Source organism: Dipteris shenzhenensis, chromosome 14 (genome assembly GCF_047967505.1).
Source record: "Dipteris shenzhenensis isolate YYH24624 ecotype China chromosome 14, Dip_SZ_1.0, whole genome shotgun sequence".
NCBI lineage: Eukaryota > Viridiplantae > Streptophyta > Polypodiopsida > Gleicheniales > Dipteridaceae > Dipteris > Dipteris shenzhenensis.
The window spans coordinates 36672649-36691811 of NC_141609.1; the positions used below are offsets into that span (position 1 = coordinate 36672649).

General features: G+C 42.9%; 1 protein-coding gene across 1 annotated transcript; it reads right to left on the reverse strand.

Annotated features, from left to right (window-relative positions):
• Nucleotides 1-2403: 2403 nt before the first annotated feature.
• LOC147894564 (uncharacterized) lies at nt 2404-3756 on the reverse strand. Its single transcript, XM_087385335.1, has one exon. It carries the CDS (start codon nt 3700-3702, stop codon nt 2404-2406), a length of 1299 nt encoding a protein of 432 aa, XP_087241461.1. The 5' UTR covers nt 3703-3756.
• Nucleotides 3757-19163: the final 15407 nt, after the last annotated feature.

The window sequence follows — 19163 nt, forward strand, 5'->3', positions numbered from 1 at the left end:
TCAACCAATGGTGGATAATAATAGATGGTGGCATGTCATACCTATTATGCCACGTTCCAAAGTGATGTATAGTACATTTACTAATATGGAGCGTATGGAGGATGATCATGGCCATGGATGTGATGATGACCGTGATACGAGAGAGGAGGATGATCATGAGATAGGAGATACAGATATTGAGGCCATTACCCGTGAGGATGAGCCTACCATTGGTGATGCTGATTTTGATGAGCACATGAGTAGCATAAGTAGTAGTGGGTTGAATGTATTTGTATAAGATCTAAACACTTGTTCGGATTTTGAAGTAGATAGTTTGGCAAGGGTTGATCTCATTGAGGATAGATTGAACCATAGCCCATCATTGAAATTGGCAAAACTATTTTACATATTGTCTCATTCTCCTCACCTCACTTAATTCTTGTATATGTGGACTTGCAAAAAAGCATTGATGTTTTTGTTAAAATTATGTGCTTTGGTAATCATGGGCAATGTTTGTAAAGCAATGATGTACACCAAAATTTCACTTTCTGTATTCTCTGTTTTGCATCTAAATACGCATCTAAATACGTGTCTAATTCGCAGTGTAAATGCGCTAATACACACGCAAATAGATGCGCTGATAAACGCAATGTTAGATGGGCCTGTATTTTCTCAGTGTAGATGCGCAAATAGACGTGTTAATACACACGGAAATAGACGCACTATTAGACGCATCCGTAATTTCTCTATTCAAGCAACGCCTATAGATGCGCCCGCTATTTTGCGCATCTATGAAGCACGTCTATAGTTGCTTTGTGTTGTTGTGATTGATCATGGGCTACATGCGCTACGAATGATGAGGAGCCGATAGTCAATTGGTCATAAATCCCTTCAGTAGGACAGCCTTCAGCAAAAGGGGCATCATGACTCTTGATGATCTTGTGAGCCATCGGACAATAGAAGCAGTAGCCCTTCATTCCTGGGTGCAAGCCCATAATGAAATAGAGTTCTGTTTTAAGATCCAATTTGGAACAATCACTATCTAGAATTTGAACGAGCACCTTGCATCCAAAGACAAGAAATGAAGAGATGTTAGACTTGTGACCTGATCAATTCTAATGACAAAAGGTACATTCCAAGGACAAATAAACGATCTTAGAAAATGTCTCACACAACACCCACTAAAAATGAAACATGATGTGACTATGGATAAGCCATTTGACATGCACTTCAAAGTGACCTAAGGTTCTAGCAACAACCAATTGGAAAAGTAGAATTGATACACTAGAAACAAAATTCATAGACAAACTCAACACAACAACATCTGCCAATGGTTACAACAATCTTGATGGGAATCCATCCTCAACTAGAAAATATTTTTATATCAGAAATAAGGATATGTAAATCTAGGACAAAGATAACGATCTCCAATTTTTGTGACTATCTGAAGACTAGGATGATAAGAAAGTTCACAAATTTGAAAAGAAACTATACAAGCTGTGTAATATTTAAAAGGTGAATGAAGCAATGCCCAAATGGTCCTCCTATTGGTTTTTCTTTCTTATAATTATTGAGTAGATGCTGACAGTCATTTATTATAAAGGCAAAGTGGTGCCCATGGAAGGGAACGTTCCTTAGTCTTATACCTTTTGGAGATGCAAGGTCCCAACTCTCTCTCCACACAAACATGTAGTTATGTGCTAATGTCAAGCACTATCTGATTATCCAATACAACATATTCAAAGTCAACCTCACTCTCTTGCAATAGCAAATCTTTGTAAAATGGCTTCAAATTACTTTTGCATCTCCAATGAATATGTACAGTGTGAGTTGTTGGCAGGAATTGGACCGAGGATAGAGATTGAAAATAAAGGCTTGCATGGAGACAATGACAATAATACAATGTACATTAATGTGTGCAAGTTTCTCCTTTTCCCACTTTGAAGTTTTGAATTGCTAATATCTCGCTAATATGCATAATTATTTATGCTCAACAAAAGTCGAAGATTGGATTTGTCACTATTGTAACTTTCCTCGAGATCTCGTAGTGGATTTGTTTAAATTTGCAAAAGTCTAGTTTCACTATATCGTTGAAAGGTGTTCTAAAAATTTCAAGTTAGTAGAGATGATCACACCAAATACGTCCATTGTTCCCACCACTCGAATATATAATGTACCATAATTAAAGATCACCAAATATTAGGGTAACTAAGAAGAAAGGTATTACGCTTGAAAATGACTCAATACACAAGAAATTATTAAGTACACGTTTTCCTGTAGTAATAGCAATATGTATTTACAAAGGTCCAAGAAAAAGGAGTAAGGTTATGACATTATTATTATTATATTTATATTTATTTATATATCTATCCCACGACTCCGCTCAGTTAGGATTATTAGGAATTTATAAAGCAGAAAGCTAGTCTACTCATGGCGTTGTCGCTTCATGTTGCGGGAGGTCTGCTTCTCAGGGTCTTGATCAGCACAATCCGAGTCCGAGGCCTGTTTCTCAGCGTCTTGGAGTTCCTCGCGGCCCTCAGCGCAATCCGAGTCCAAGTCCTTCAAGTGATCAGCGCAATCCCAGCCCTTACACTCACCGCAATCCGAGTCCTTCTCCTTCAAGTGGTCAGCGCAATCCGAGCCGTTACACTTCAAGTGATCAGCGCAATCCGAGTCCTTATACTTCAAGTGATCAGCACAGCATCCCAATCCCCAAATGCTGTAAGAATCGCAGGTCTCGCAGCATACATGCCCCAGCGTTCCTGCTCCCGTGACGTGCGCCAGGATACAGCTCCCCAGCTCCGTCACGAATAGCCCACGCCGACGGCCAGTTCCGACGGCTTGTATTCTGTGCGACATGCCGTAGCGCGTGCCCAGCGTGGTGGTGTTTTGCCTCACAATCCGCGGCGGGTCCTCCTTATCGAAGTCCACCCTGAAGATGGCGTCGAAGCAGTTGGCGGAAACCATGGAAGAGCCTAGGAGCCACAGACGTAAGCGGCCCCGGTCCTTAGTCAAGGCAAGATGGATGAGCGCAGCGTGCTGTCCAGCAGCGCAGGAGAGCTGGTACCAGGTGATGTCGCCGTTCTGAGAGATGCGACCGAAGGTGCCGGTCCCGCCGGAGCTATCTCCGACCAGAACGAACCAGACATTCCTGTCGGGCCCGGCGAGCATTCCCACTGGTGAGTTGCCCTTGTCCTTCGGGATGTCAATTTCGGAGGCGCAGTACGAGGCCCCCTCTAGAGCGAGGCGAAGGATCTTGCTCCCGTCCAACAAGGTGGCATACACATCCTTGCTGGTGGGGTGGACGGCAACAAAGATGGGCCGCGAGCTACACTTGAAGATGGATCTGTCCCCGGTGCGATGATTAACCCGCACCACATGGTGGCTATCCTTGCAGGCGATCCAGAGGTCATCTCCATTCTCCACGACAACATGCGGCCCCCATACGGAAGAAGGGAGGGCGATCTTCTGCTGGATCATCTCGTTGCACTCCAGCTTGGGAGCTAGCCGATACACGGCCGACTGGAATTGCAGCGTCGCCCAAACTTGTCCGTCATACACCTTGGACGCGTTGAGCCCGTGGAGTCCAGCGTAGATCGACTCGCCCACTATGAAACTCTGGGCTTCGAGCGGGCGGCCCGTGCAAGGGTCGAGCTTAACCTTGACGAGGTGGCTATTGGTCTGCTGCGAGACGAGCAGTAGATCGTTGCCAACTGCCGCCATTTCATGCGTTTGCTTGGCGGCGGGCAAGGGGTACTCGACCACCTTCTTGGCCACATCCACGTCAACGGCATCGTGGGATGAGCAAGCCAGAACGAGAGGTACCTCGTCCTCCATGGCTAAAAGTAATCTATAGTACTGAACGAATTTATGGGAGGGTTTTACGAAATGGCTGATGGACAGGGGGAAAGGGTTGTAAGAGCCTGAAGGTGTCTGAAGCAAGTGCAAACGGGAAGGGTTGAGCGGTCAGTACAGGTTTGACGGAAAGCTTTGGACAGTTGACGAAATGAGGAGCAGTGTGCAGGGGTCGACGGGAAGCTGCTGGTAAGGATGGCGAGCTAATTAGAAGCTGGGCAAGCTGAGGCACAGGGCAACGAAGGAAGCTGACGAGCAAGGTCGATGGAAAGCTGATTGTAAGGATTGCGAGCTAATGAGAAGCTGGGCAAGCTGAGGCACAGGAGCAAGGTTTGCATGCTCCCATCCTGAGCCGCTCGCGCGCTCTCTAGCTTCCTGATGAGCAGATCCTTGCATAAATTGTAAAGTAATCCCCCCGGCCCATACGATTAAAGGAGTTGCTTGAAAAATACGTTACTGAGTATTAGACCTCATACATTTACGTAACGTGCTAGGCCCTTCTTGCTTCTTCTCTCTCTCTCTCTCTCTCTCCCACTCTGTGGCCATGACTAGAATAGGCTGCTGAACTCGTTCTTCCAAAGAAGGTAGATGTGAAAGCTAATGCTTGAAGACTAGCACACAAAAGCTATCCATTTCCACATCACCATCATCCACGTGGTATGAGCACATCTCGACATTTCAAAGATGTTTTACTCATAGCATATACTCATCAATTTCTTTAGCTTTACTGCGCCATCTCCTTTGAAGTTTAGTATCTCTAAATGCTAATAATTACAAATCCTAATTCGATTATGACAAACGCACTTAATATTCCAATATTTATCTTAGCATAAGGAAAAGGGATTGATTTCTTTGCTCCAAGAAATAAAAAAGAGATGGGTTTTTTCATTAGTGTTGGCATAAAAGAGGTTTCATTGCAAAAGAGAAAAGGGTTTCTCATAACAAAGAAGAAGAAGAGATCAAAGGTGTCATAGTACTAAAAAATATAATATTAAAGTAGTGTTCACTTTTGATGATATAAAGAAATCATTTGTGAGCCCCACAAAATATTAAATTGTATATTTTCTTAACAAGCATTCAAACCATCTATCTTCATGCAAGGAAGCTATCGACGCATCCAATGGCCCTACAACCTCTTCTCTTTTTTGAGGGCTAGGCATCTATAGTTTGCTTCTAAGACGTTTAATTATTCCTTCCTTACTGTCATCTTTTGTTAAGGTGTATGTGGATGGATGTTCTATCTTTTTCTTTTTGGAAGCACATAGTGAAGAATGAAAGAAAGAGATATTTGACAAAGAGAATAATATGTACCACTATGTTTTCCATGGAATGAGTGTTTTTAAGAGTGTATGCATATGCGTGCATGTGCCGCACGCGCACACACACACACATGCCATGTGCACACACACAAGCATAAGTGCACACACACATGCACATGCACACACGCGCATGCATGCACGGATGCGTGTGCGCGCGCGCGCACACACACACACACACACACACACACACACACACACACAGAATGGCTCTTGGCCAATGTTTAGGTTTGGTTACAAAGGAAGTAAATCATTAAAATTAGAAACGGGTGACTATAACCATTGTTCTTAACAACCAAATGTTGAGTAGAGTCCCATAGTTATTGATCATCGATTTTAATTGTCAAAGCATGGCTGGTGCAACATTCCATGGGCGTTTTTGTAACATGACTAAGGAAATTTTCTATGGAGCATCTTTTTAACTGATATTTTTGGGGTGGCTAGGGCAAACTCTCTAGTGCTTTGCCATAGGAATAACGATGTCTTTGGCATCCTCTCTCATTGTATTCCCCTTCATTCTATTGCTCATAGCCTATATTTATGTTAACTTATATACTCATGTATGCAAAGATCAAACTGGTGCTTATAGCTATAATTTTGGGTCTACGAATATAACTCTCCTAGAGGCATGGTGTTAGATGGCACAAAAATGTGGATAATTTGATAACATTATTAATGCAACTTGCTTACATTGCTGACCCCTCCATTCAAAGTGTAGGTAGGAGTAACTCGTGTAGAAAAGGCTTTAGAGAAGCCAACACAATAGTTGCCATACGTCTAATGTTGGAACATAAGTCAATTTGAATGCTACCATGTCAAAATGAGTAAGAATTACAAACTTGGGCCATGTGCAAGGTATTTGGGGATAGTCCTTGAGAAACTTGTATGAGGAAGTAGGGCCTCGACCTCTTGCAGATGATGTCGGAGGATGTTATAGACAGTGAGCCTTATAAAAATGCTCTCAGTTATGTCATAGCTCACCTTCTGCTATAACAACGAGCCATTATCCATGGAGCCCTCCTCCATTGCAAACAATAAAACAATGAAATAAGAAATAGAAGTAAAAGATACAAAACACGAAGTAACAAAGATAGTAAGATTGTTTTAGTAATTTTGGGACAATTCCAAGTCCTAATGTAATAGAAAATTCACTATTACTTTCATGCCATGCTTGAACTTGAGTTCAAGCATGGTCTATAATTTTCAAGTGTTCACAACAAGACAAAGCGTCCACAGATGTGCACACAGATGCGTTTACTGAACTTAAAAAAAAACTTACAGGTGCGTCTATTTACGTGTCTATTTGCACGTCTAGAGACCCACATCTAACAGCGCGTCTATATAACAGACAGATGCACATATAGATGTGCATCTAGATGCCTAAATAGACGCTTTGCTAAAAAAATTAAAAAATAGACAGACGCATCGTTAAACGCGTGTATAGACGCATTTATAAATGGTCTTATAGACGCGTAAATAGACGCTCCTCGAACAGACAGACGCATATATAGACACGTTTATAGACGCACTGATAGACGCGCTACATAATATTTTTTTAAAATTTTACAAAATGCTGTGTATGTTGTGTATGCTATATAGTTACAAGAATCCCATTTCCACATTGTGTAATTCAATTCTTACAGCCAACCGCATTTTAATTACAATTCCAAATAAAACATTACAGCTCCAAAATGCAATAAAATTGAAAGCTCAAAAAGTGCTTGTATGTACATATAGCACGAAGCTAAGCCACATCATGTGGCTTCAAGTACAAAAAATAAGAGGAGTGTATATACAAGAGGCACGAAGCCAAGCCAGCGGCTTTAAGTACAAAAAAGAGTAGCTAGCACTACTTCTATGACTAATCTATATTCCCACGTCCTTGCTCCCTTCCATGCTCCCTTCTACGCTCCCTTCTGTGCTCCCTCCTCCGCCTCCTTCTTCGTCTTCTTCCTCATCTTCTTGTGCAGGGATCTGTAAACAAGGGACAACATATATCGATGTATGAAAAATCAAATCTTTACTTATAATATTGACATTATTTAATTACTTTTAAATACCTCGGGGGTCGCTCCAGTAGCCTGAATATACTGCTCCTTAGTAATCAACCCATCATGATAGAAGTGCTTCCATGTATCTCCTCTACGATGGTGGTGGTGGTAGGCTGTCTCGACAGGAGTAGGGTATCTGCCCACAATCTCAAGCTACAAGATGACACAATTTGCAGAGGGGTTAGCACAAAGAAACAACCTCCTAATAAACTACATAAGCAATATAATTTGAGATCGATACATACGAATTGGGCCTCCCATGATTCAACACCCCCTGCTCCAAAATGCACGCTTTCATATTGCTCCATTTGGATCCTTGTGCTTCCACGTGTTGCAGACAGGGGTCCTCCCTCGTTGACTTCATTGCTTTCTTCCACTCACGCTTGTGAGTGCTATGGGGCGGGCCCCTTGGTGGTTGACCTCCCTCGAGTCTGGCAAGCTCTGCTAGTGCCTGCCTCTTAAGCGAAGATCTTTTATTGCCAAGTATCGTAACAATCTTTGACTTGGCCCATTTATCTGTGAACTACGATTGGGGGGGTTAGGATACCTAGAGCGAATAGCAGTGAGGGTCTCATCAGCCAACCTCTTTGGCTGGTCTTTGTAGTGGATAAAGCAATCTTTGTAATTGTTAGCAATTGCCGAGCGCATGAAGGCCATGATGGTACGCGCTACATAATATTTTTTTAAAATTTTACAAAATGCTGTGTATGTTGTGTATGCTATATAGTTACAAGAATCCCATTTCCACATTGTGTAATTCAATTCTTACAGCCAACCGCATTTTAATTACAATTCCAAATAAAACATTACAGCTCCAAAATGCAATAAAATTGAAAGCTCAAAAAGTGCTTGTATGTACATATAGCATGAAGCTAAGCCACATCATGTGGCTTCAAGTACAAAAAATAAGAGGAGTGTATATACAAGAGGCACGAAGCCAAGCCAGCGGCTTTAAGTACAAAAAAGAGTAGCTAGCACTACTTCTATGACTAATCTATATTCCCACGTCCTTGCTCCCTTCCATGCTCCCTTCTACGCTCCCTTCTGTGCTCCCTCCTCCGCCTCCTTCTTCGTCTTCTTCCTCATCTTCTTGTGCAGGGATCTGTAAACAAGGGACAACATATATCGATGTATGAAAAATCAAATCTTTACTTATAATATTGACATTATTTAATTACTTTTAAATACCTCGGGGGTCGCTCCAGTAGCCTGAATATACTGCTCCTTAGTAATCAACCCGTCATGATAGAAGTGCTTCCATGTATCTCCTCTACAATGGTGGTGGTGGTAGGCTGTCTCGACAGGAGTAGGGTATCTGCCCACAATCTCAAGCTACAAGATGACACAATTTGCAGAGGGGTTAGCACAAAGAAACAACCTCCTAATAAACTACATAAGCAATATAATTTGAGATCGATACATACGAATTGGGCCTCCCATGATTCAACACCCCCTGCTCCAAAATGCACGCTTTCATATTGCTCCATTTGGATCCTTCGTGCTTCCACGTGTTGCAGACAGGGGTCCTCCCTCGTTGACTTCATTGCTTTCTTCCACTCACGCTTGTGAGTGCTATGGGGCGGGCCCCTTGGTGGTTGACCTCCCTCGAGTCTGGCAAGCTCTGCTAGTGCCTGCCTCTTAAGCGAAGATCTTTTATTGCCAAGTATCGTAACAATCTTTGACTTGGCCCATTTATCTGTGAACTACGATTGGGGGGGTTAGGATACCTAGAGCGAATAGCAGTGAGGGTCTCATCAGCCAACCTCTTTGGCTGGTCTTTGTAGTGGATAAAGCAATCTTTGTAATTGTTAGCAATTGCCGAGCGCATGAAGGCCATGATGGTACGCGCTACATAATATTTTTTTAAAATTTTACAAAATGCTGTGTATGTTGTGTATGCTATATAGTTACAAGAATCCCATTTCCACATTGTGTAATTCAATTCTTACAGCCAACCGCATTTTAATTACAATTCCAAATAAAACATTACAGCTCCAAAATGCAATAAAATTGAAAGCTCAAAAAGTGCTTGTATGTACATATAGCACGAAGCTAAGCCACATCATGTGGCTTCAAGTACAAAAAATAAGAGGAGTGTATATACAAGAGGCACGAAGCCAAGCCAACGGCTTTAAGTACAAAAAAGAGTAGCTAGCACTACTTCTATGACTAATCTATATTCCCACGTCCTTGCTCCCTTCCATGCTCCCTTCTACGCTCCCTTCTGTGCTCCCTCCTCCGCCTCCTTCTTCGTCTTCTTCCTCATCTTCTTGTGCAGGGATCTGTAAACAAGGGACAACATATATCGATGTATGAAAAATCAAATCTTTACTTATAATATTGACATTATTTAATTACTTTTAAATACCTCGGGGGTCGCTCCAGTAGCGTGAATATACTGCTCCTTAGTAATCAACCCGTCATGATAGAAGTGCTTCCATGTATCTCCTCTACGATGGTGGTGGTGGTAGGCTGTCTCGATAGGAGTAGGGTATCTGCCCACAATCTCAAGCTACAAGATGACACAATTTGCAGAGGGGTTAGCACAAAGAAACAACCTCCTAATAAACTACATAAGCAATATAATTTGAGATCGATACATACGAATTGGGCCTCCCATGATTCAACACCCCCTGCTCCAAAATGCACGCTTTCATATTGCTCCATTTGGATCCTTTGTGCCTCCACGTGTTGCAGACAGGGGTCCTCCCTCGTTGACTTCATTGCTTTCTTCCACTCACGCTTGTGAGTGCTATGGGGCGGGCCCCTTGGTGGTTGACCTCCCTCGAGTCTGGCAAGCTCTGCTAGTGCCTGCCTCTTAAGCGAAGATCTTTTAATGCCAAGTATCGTAACAATCTTTGACTTGGCCCATTTATCTGTGAACTACGATTGGGGGGGTTAGGATACCTAGAGCGAATAGCAGTGAGGGTCTCATCAGCCAACCTCTTTGGCTGGTCTTTGTAGTGGATAAAGCAATCTTTGTAATTGTTAGCAATTGCCGAGCGCATGAAGGCCATGATGCACACAACAACACAAAGCAACTATAGACGCGCTTGGTAGACGCGCAAAATAGCGGGCGCGTCTATAGGCGTTGCTCTAGTAGAGAAATTACGGGCGCATCTATTAGCGCGGCTAAATGATCGTCTATTTGCGCGTCAATCACCGTGTTTATTTGCGTGTTAGACCTGAGAAAATACGGGCCCGTCTAACATCCCGTTTATTAGCGCATTTATTTGTGCGTGTATTTGCGCGTTTATTTGCGCGTTTACACTGAGAATCAGACGCGCATTTAGACGCGTAAATAGACGCGCTCCAGAGAATACAGAAAGTGAGATTTTGGTGTACATCATTGCTTTCCAAACATTGCCCATGATTACCAAAGCACATAATTTTTTGCAAGCCCACATATACAAGAATTAAGGGAAATGAGGAGAATGAGACAATATGTAAAATAGTTTTGCCAATATCAATTGTGGGGCTACGGTTCAATCTCATCCTCAATGAGATCAACCCTTGCCAAACTATCTACTTCAAAATCCAAACAAGTGTTTAGATCTACAAATACATTCAACCCACTACTACTTGTGCCACTCATGTGCTCATCGAAATCAAGATCTCCAATGGTAGGCTCGTCCTCACGGGTAATGCCAGCCTCAATATCTATATCTCCTATCTCATGATCATCCTCCTCTCTTGTATCACGGTCATCATCACGTCCATGGCCATGATCATCCTCCATATGCTCCATATTAGTAAATGTACTATACATCACTTTGGAACGTGGCATAATAGGTATGACATGCCACCACCTATTATTATCCACCATTGGTTGATAGACAACCTAATTCAAACACAAATACAATCATGTTACTTTTCTTGCATCAAATATTTAAAAGCGAGTATTTTTATGTGTGTGCATAGTACCTGTTCACATTGTTGCGGTAGTATTAGTGTGTCCTTCCTACTTTGCCAAAACTTTGTGGAGTCAATAGTTACAAAGCCACTTGCATGGCGTTTGATTGTTGCATTAGGGCCTCTTTCCACCACGTCCTTAAACCACTTTACATCCAAAACATACACAAAGAAGCGTCGAAAGTCAAGCATAATGATATCTTGGATTATGCCACAATAATCATCCATGACTCCATTGGCTCCCTCAAAGCTAGCAATGACGCCGCAATCTTGTGTGTTTCTCTTATCATCAATCCGTTGTGTTCGAAAATGCTTGCCCTCACACCATATAGCATTGAACATAGTGCACTACACCAAGAAAAAATCAATTAAATAAGCAATCTAAATTATAAAAACCTCCTAACTTATGCATAACATTCTATATACCGACCTTGCTCATGCATCCCCTAGCATACTCCCATTCTTCCATTGTGATATGCATCCCCTCGTCTTTCTCTGCTTTCTCCATTTCATCAAGTAGCCAATCCACATGAATATCCTTTGGAAGTGCTCTTAGACGCTGAGGGTATGGCACACGAGATCCGTGGTGTGTACGAAAGAGGGCCCTTTCTTCTTGTCTTCTTGCCTTTGCATCCTCGTATCTTGTCACCCATCTTTTCATCACATCACTATTAAGCACGCAAAAGAGGTTGATACTATTACGCAACTCCGTGTCTATTACTTTGTTGCGTCCTTTTCCTTGAGGCACAATAGAGGTCATCCTTAGGTCTTCATCATCTCTCCATAGTCGTGGGAGAGAGCTATCCACATCAACAAGAAACTCAGAAATATATACAAGTGACTCTTGTACCAACCAACCCTCGGCCATGCTACCTTCGGGTCTTGCATTTTGTCTCACGAAGCCCTTCAAGGTCTTCATGAAGCGCTTGAGGAAGAACAACCATCGTGCATGTATAGTACCGCATATAGCAATCTCATCCACCAAATGCACTATGAGATCTAGTTGGCTTGTGAGAATAGAACGTGGAAATGTCTCCTCCACTAAACAAACCGCCTCCACTGACATAACTCGAGCATTCTCAAGCGTGGTGGGATCTATTTCCTTTGAGCTCACATACCTCACAAGCTCGCCCGTCTTGTAAATACAATCTTTCACGTCCTTTGATGCACTACGTGAAATGCTAGTAGGTAGTATGAACTGAACCCGCGAGGAGGTGGTTGATTAGTTGCTTATAGCTATTCACTCACAAATTTGAAAGGAAAAAGATATTATGCATATAAAATACTTACTTGGAGCATCTTGTGCCAATCATGAGATTTCAAGCCATATAATTGCTCTACACCTCTTTTCTTGCTCTTTGTAAAGGCTCCCTTGAAACACCTCATGCATCCAGTGGGAGTACGAATTGTAGTAATAGCGCGCTTCACCGTCGCCATCTCTAGCTTTGATAACATCCACGGTGCACGAGGTAAAAAAACACACCCATTTGGTCTCTCTTGAGGCCAAGCTTCACGCATCCTCCCTGTGGTACGTAGATCCTCCCTTATGCCTGCCGAATCTCGTGTCCCATTCAAATGCTCCCAAATGGTAGATGCCACATTCTTGAAGATATGCATGGGATCGAGCAGGTGATTGATCTTGAGGTAGGACAAATATGGTAAACGATAAAAGATGGAGTATCTAAACAAAATAAAGTGTTAGCGTGCAATCCTCACTTTCAACCAATATAGCCAATCTTTACTTCCAGCCAATAGTTACAAATCCTTACCGGCTCATGCCAAGTGGTGGAGGAGTCGTGGAACCGTCCCAAATTCTCATCCAATCTCCCGCGGTGAGTGATTGTGGGAGGACTTCATTCCAAGGGGCAACATATCTAGGATGATCAGGTGGGAGAAATCGATGGTGATTCTCATAGATGACCTTATTTAATGCGTCTACCCGTGAGGCAACTAGTGAAGGACCACAAACAGGACATGCATGGTAACCCGATGTAGTGAGACCTGAAACAATAGATGCAATTAAGAGTGGAAGGTGGGTTTAGGGTGCCACGTCCTTGCCTATTTATAATTAAAAAATGCAATGCTTACCTGAACACTCGCCATAGCCTGGGAAGTCATGCATCATCCACATCAAGACTGCTTTGCAGTTGAAGTCTCGTGACGAGGGAGGCCTGCTCACATCATGCACCTCGATACCTCTCCAAAGTATCTCTAGCTCATCAATCAAAGGCTCCAAATAGACATCAGGGTTTTTGACTTTATGTTTCCCTGGAATTAGAAGGGACAGCATGACATGTCCTTTCTTAATAGCCATAGAGGGTGGAAGATTGTAATTCACCAATACCACTGGCCATACACTGTAAGACATGCTTTTGAGACCAAATGGGTTCACACCGTCCATACCCAATCCAAGTCTCAAGCTCCTAGGTTCTTCCTTGAAGCTTGGCCATGTGTCTTCAATATGCTTCCACGCAGGAGAGTCCGCGGGAGTTCTCCACTTGCCATCGGTTGATCGATGGGAGGAATGCCATGACATGAGCTCTGCAATAGATTTGCACTTGAACATATGTTGGATGCGAGGGATTATGGGAAAATGTCGCAATACCTTACGAGGCACGTCCAAGGTTTTGAGATCTGCTCTATATCTTGCCTCTCCACAAGTAGGACACTCTCTTGCATCCTTATGTAGTCCACGAAACAAAACGCAATCGTTGACACATGCATGGATGCGCTTGTAATCTAATCCTCCAAGAGAGGTCACATGTTGCCTTGCCATATCTCTTGAGGTCGGTAATTTATTCTCCCTTGGAAGCATTTTACACAATAGCCTGCACGTGAAGACCATAAATGAGGAAAAGCATTCGAGTAATTGACCCACGCGCACAATTCACCATGTTTGCAAAATCGACTTTAAAGCTTACTTGAGTAATGCATTCAAACTTGCATTGCTCCATCCATAGATGGTTTGCAAGTTTAGTAACTCAAGGGAGGCACGTAGAACAGAGAATGTGCACCCCTCAAACAGTGGAGTCGATGCTGCGGTAAAAAGATCATCCTGCTCCATGCTATTATCCCTCCCTTGATGGACATATAAATCCCACACCATATCATCAAACACCTCCTCCTCCATGGCTTCATGAGGTAATGGTGGAGGGCTACTATCACCATCACTCCATGCATCCGTAACGGTCCCTCCTGAAGATCCCACCTCATATCGCCGACGCTTCGCCTCCTCACGACGGGCATAGGGTAACATGTGCGGGTGTGGCACTGCATCCTGTATCAAATTAAAACGGGATCATTATAACTCAAACATATGAACACCCATAGGTATCTCAATCAACCTTAACTTACAAATCCTTACCCTGTTTACGGTCACATCCCATTCTCCATACTTTGAGATATGATTGAGCGTAATCCTGCGTGCACGATACATGTTTCCTCGACATCGATCACACAGACATTTGATTTTTTGCTCCAACCACATCTCGCGATGGTGGATACGGAGGGATTCATCCTCACTGGAGCTGCTTGTTGAAGATGGAGACATCCTACAAACAAACAACCCACCAAATTTGCTCTTCTTCAAATGCTTAACTTAAAAAACTCTATGTTGCGTGTATCGCCACGTCTATCGTCGCGTTTAATGTCGCGTCTAATTGCGCGTCTAAATGCCCGTCTACTCTGTGTATTCAGACGCAACTATAGACGCGCTAATAGACGCCCTAATAAACGCGACTATACCCGTGACTTTTAAACCTGCTTTTCGGCACGCTGCTCGCTTTGCTTTTCTTTTCACTACTTAAACTTCGCGAGCGGCTTTCTTCCTTCTTTATTAGCACTTCTATAGATTCGAAGTTTAAGAGAGAGCCTCCCATACACAGTTCCAAGCTTTCATTCAAGACAAAGGAACCGTACCTACACAGCTTGCTTCCAAGCCTAAAGAAGAGGAGGAGTACGAACAAGGAGAAGAAACAAGTTTGGAAAAGAAAGATCCTTCCATACCTTTTTCCAAGTAAGTCCTTTTGAAGTTGTTCTTGCTTGCTATTTCCAGTTTTGTACTTTTTCGCATCCACGAAACGCAGCATCTAGGTATGAGCGACACGTTCTTTTGTCGGGCGAAACGTCCTTTTAGACTTTTGAGTATTCTCGACTGTCGGAGCGCGTATATAGAGGCGTCTGAGGGCGCGTCTAAATGCGCATCTACAGGCGTGTCTATATGCGCGTCTGGGTTGTCACTGACACTCACAGACGCCCAAATAGACGCTTTGTTAAACGGAGTTTTAAACGAAATGTTAGACGCGCTTTTAGATGCGCTTTTTAACGCTTTGTTAGACGAATTGATGAACGGACTGTTAGACGTGCTGTTACTTGAATCTATAAACGCTCTGTTAGACGCGTTTATAGACGCGCAGATCAGACGGGTCTATAGACGCGCTCTGACAGAGCCTCTTTTTTTTTTCCCCCTTTCTTCTCAGCTCCCAAAGTAATATATTTGTTTATTTTTTTCCAGTTTAACATGTGGGGAGGAAGTGCTTCTAGCTCACCTGATCCGCGTGAATCGATATGGAAGGATTTATATAATATTGTAGGGCACCCTCCTAATCCTGCGGAGTTATACGGGTACATGACGGGTACCCTTAACACTCCCCAGGAGTCGGCAGTACAGACTCCGAGCCACCCCACACCGCCTGAGATCACCCCAGCGGAGTCCGCATAGCCGTCTTATGCCCCTTCCCCCGTACCGTCTTATGCCCCTTCCCCCATGCCGTCTTATGTCCCTTCTGCCATCCCGTCTTATGCCCCTTCCCCCAAGCCTTCAGGAGGTCCTTCTACCTCAGCGAGCCGTCGACGTACTCCCCAGCCGTCGAGACTCGGTTCTCCAGCTACGAGTGGTCAGCGTAGTCCCGCGCAGTCCCCAGCTACGAGTGGCCAGCGTATGAGCTCGACACGACATGGTAGCAGGCGTAGTAGCAGGGAGAGCAGTGGCAGATGCTGCTTTGGGCCATGTGGCGGTGAGGAGGATGATGATTCAGATGATTTAGACGTGCCTCTAGGTGATGGTACGATTTATTATGACATCACCCAGACAGGAGGCATCTTGATAGATGCGCGAGGGAAGGACATAATGGCCTTCATGCGCTCTGTAATTGCTATCAATTACAGAGATTGCTTTATCCACTATAAAGACCACCCAAAGAGGTTGGCTGATGAGACCCTCGCTACTGTTCGCTCTAGGTATCCTAACCCCCCCAATCGCCAGTTCACAGATAAATGGGGGAAGTCAAAGATTGTTACGATACTTAGCAATAAAAGATCTTCCCTTAAGAGGCAGGCACTAGCGGAGCTTGCCAGACTTGAGGCAGATCAACCTCCAAGGGGCCCGCCCCACACCGCTCAGAAGCGTGAGTGGAAGAAGGCAATGAAGTCAGCGAGGGAGGAGCCCAGTCTGCAGCACGTGGAGGCACGGAGGATCCAGATGGAGGAGTATGGGAGCGCACATTTTGGAGCAGGGGGTGTTGAATCATGGGAGGCCCAATTTGTAAGTATCGATCTCAAATTATATTGCTTATGTAGTTTATTAGGAGGTTGGTTGTTTCTTTGTACTAATCCCTCCACAAAGTGTATCGCGGTCATGCAGCTTGAGATCGTGGGCAGATACCCTACTCCAGTGGAGACAGCCTACCACCGCCACCATCGCAGAGGAGATATATGGAGGCACTTCTATGATGACGGGTTGATTACTGAGGAGCAGTATACCCGAGCTACTGGACAGGCCCCCCAGGTATTTGAAAGTAATTAAATAATGCCAAAATTATAAGTAAAGATTTGATTTTTCATACATTGATATATGTTGTCCCTTGTTTACAGGGCGCCCCTGCACAAGACGACGAGGAAGACGAGGAAGGAGGTGCAGAAGGCAGCGCAGAAGGCAGCGCAGAAGGGAGCGTGGAAGGCAGCGAGGATTAGTCGTAGAAGTAGTGCTACTATTCTTTTTTGTACTTAAAGCCATTGGCTTGGCTTCGTGCCTCTTGTATATAGACTCCTCTTATTTTTTGTACTTGAAGCCACATGACATGGCTTAGCTTCCTTATTTTTTGTACTTGGAGCCACATGACGTGGCTTAGCTTCATGCTATATGTATATACAAGCACTTTTTGAGCTTTCAATTTTATTGCGTTTTGGAGTTGTAATATTTTATTTGGAATTGTAATTAAAATGCGGTTGGCTGTAAGAATTGAATTACAGAATGTGGATATGGGATTCTTGTAACTATATAGCATACACAACATACACAGTATTCTGTAAATTTTTTTTTTTTTTAAAGGCGCGTCTATCAGTGCGTTTAAAACCGCGCTTATATTCGCGTCTGTCTGTTCGACTTGCGTCTATACGTGCATTTATGAAAGCGTTTATAGGCGCGTCTATTTACGCGTGTATGGGCGTGTCTATACGCGCGTAAGTTTGATATCTAGACGCGCAATTAGACGCGGGTCTCCTGACGTGCAAATAGACGCGCAAATAGACGCGCCCGTAAGTTTTTTATTTAGTTCATGAAACGCGTCTGTGCGCGCGTCTATGGGTGCTTTGTCTTAGAAGCGGTAGCCCTTCATTCCTGGGTGCAAGCCCATAATGAAATAGATGGCTGTTTTAAGATCCAATTTGGAACAATCACTATCTAGAATTTGAACGAGCACCTTGCATCCAAAGACAAGAAATGAAGAGATGTTAGACTTGTGACCTGATCAATTCTAATGACAAAAGGTACATTCCAAGGACGAATAAACGATCTTAGAAAATGTCTCACACAACACCCACTAAAAATGAAACATGATGTGACTATGGATAAGCCATTTGACATGCACTTCAAAGTGACCTAAGGTTCTAGCAACAACCAACTGGAAAAGTAGAATTGATACACTAGAAACAAAATTCATAGACAAACTCAACACAACAACATCTGCCAATGGTTACAACAATCTTGATGGGAATCCATCCTCAACTAGAAAATATTTTTATATCAGAAATAAGGATATGTAAATCTAGGACAAAGACAACGATCTCCAATTTTTGTGACTATCTGAAGACTAGGATGATAAGAAAGTTCACAAATTTGAAAAGAAACTATACAAGCTGTGTAATATTTAAAAGGTGAATGAAGCAATGCCCAAATGGTCCTCCTATTGGTTTTTCTTTCTTATAATTATTGAGTAGATGCTGACTGTCATTTATTATAAAGGCAAAGTGGTGCCCATGGAAGGGAACGTTCCTTAGTCTTATACCTTTTGGAGATGCAAGGTCCCAACTCTCTCTCCACACAAACATGTAGTTATGTGCTAATGCAAAGCACTATCTGATTATCTAATACAACATATTCAAAGTCAACCTCACTCTCTTGCAATTGCAAATCTTTGTAAAATGGCTTCAAATTAATTTTGCATCTCCAATGAATATGTACAGTGTGAGTTGTTGGCAGGAATTGGACCGAGGATAGAGATTGAAAATAAAGGCTTGCGTGGAGACAATGACAATAGTACAATGTACATTAACGTGTGCAAGTTTCTCCTTTTCCCACTTTGAAGTTTTGAATTGCTAATATGCATAATTATTTCTGCTCAACAAAAGTCGAAGATTGGATTTGTCACTATTGTAACTTTCCTCGAGATCTCGTAGTGGATTTGTTTAAATTTGCAAAAGTCTAGTTTCACTATATTGTTGAAAGGTGTTCTAAAAATTTCAAGTTAGTAGAGATGATCACACCAAATACGTCCATTGTTCCCACCACTCGAATATATAATGTACCATAATTAAAGATCACCAAATATTAGGGTAACTAAGAAGAAAGGTATTACGCTTGAAAATGACTCAATACACTAGAAATTATTAAGTACACGTTTTCCTGTAGTAATAGCAATATGTATTTACAAAGGTCCAAGAAAAAGGAGTAAGGTTATGACATTATTATTATTATATTTATATTTATTTATATATCTATCCCACGACTCCGCTGAGTTAGGATTATTAGGAATTTATAAAGCAGAAAGCTAGT

Bases quoted from the DNA above. Each gene is read 5' to 3' on its own strand.
- LOC147894564 (XM_087385335.1), bottom strand. From the start codon at position 3,702: ATGGCGGCAGTTGGCAACGATCTACTGCTCGTCTCGCAGCAGACCAAT.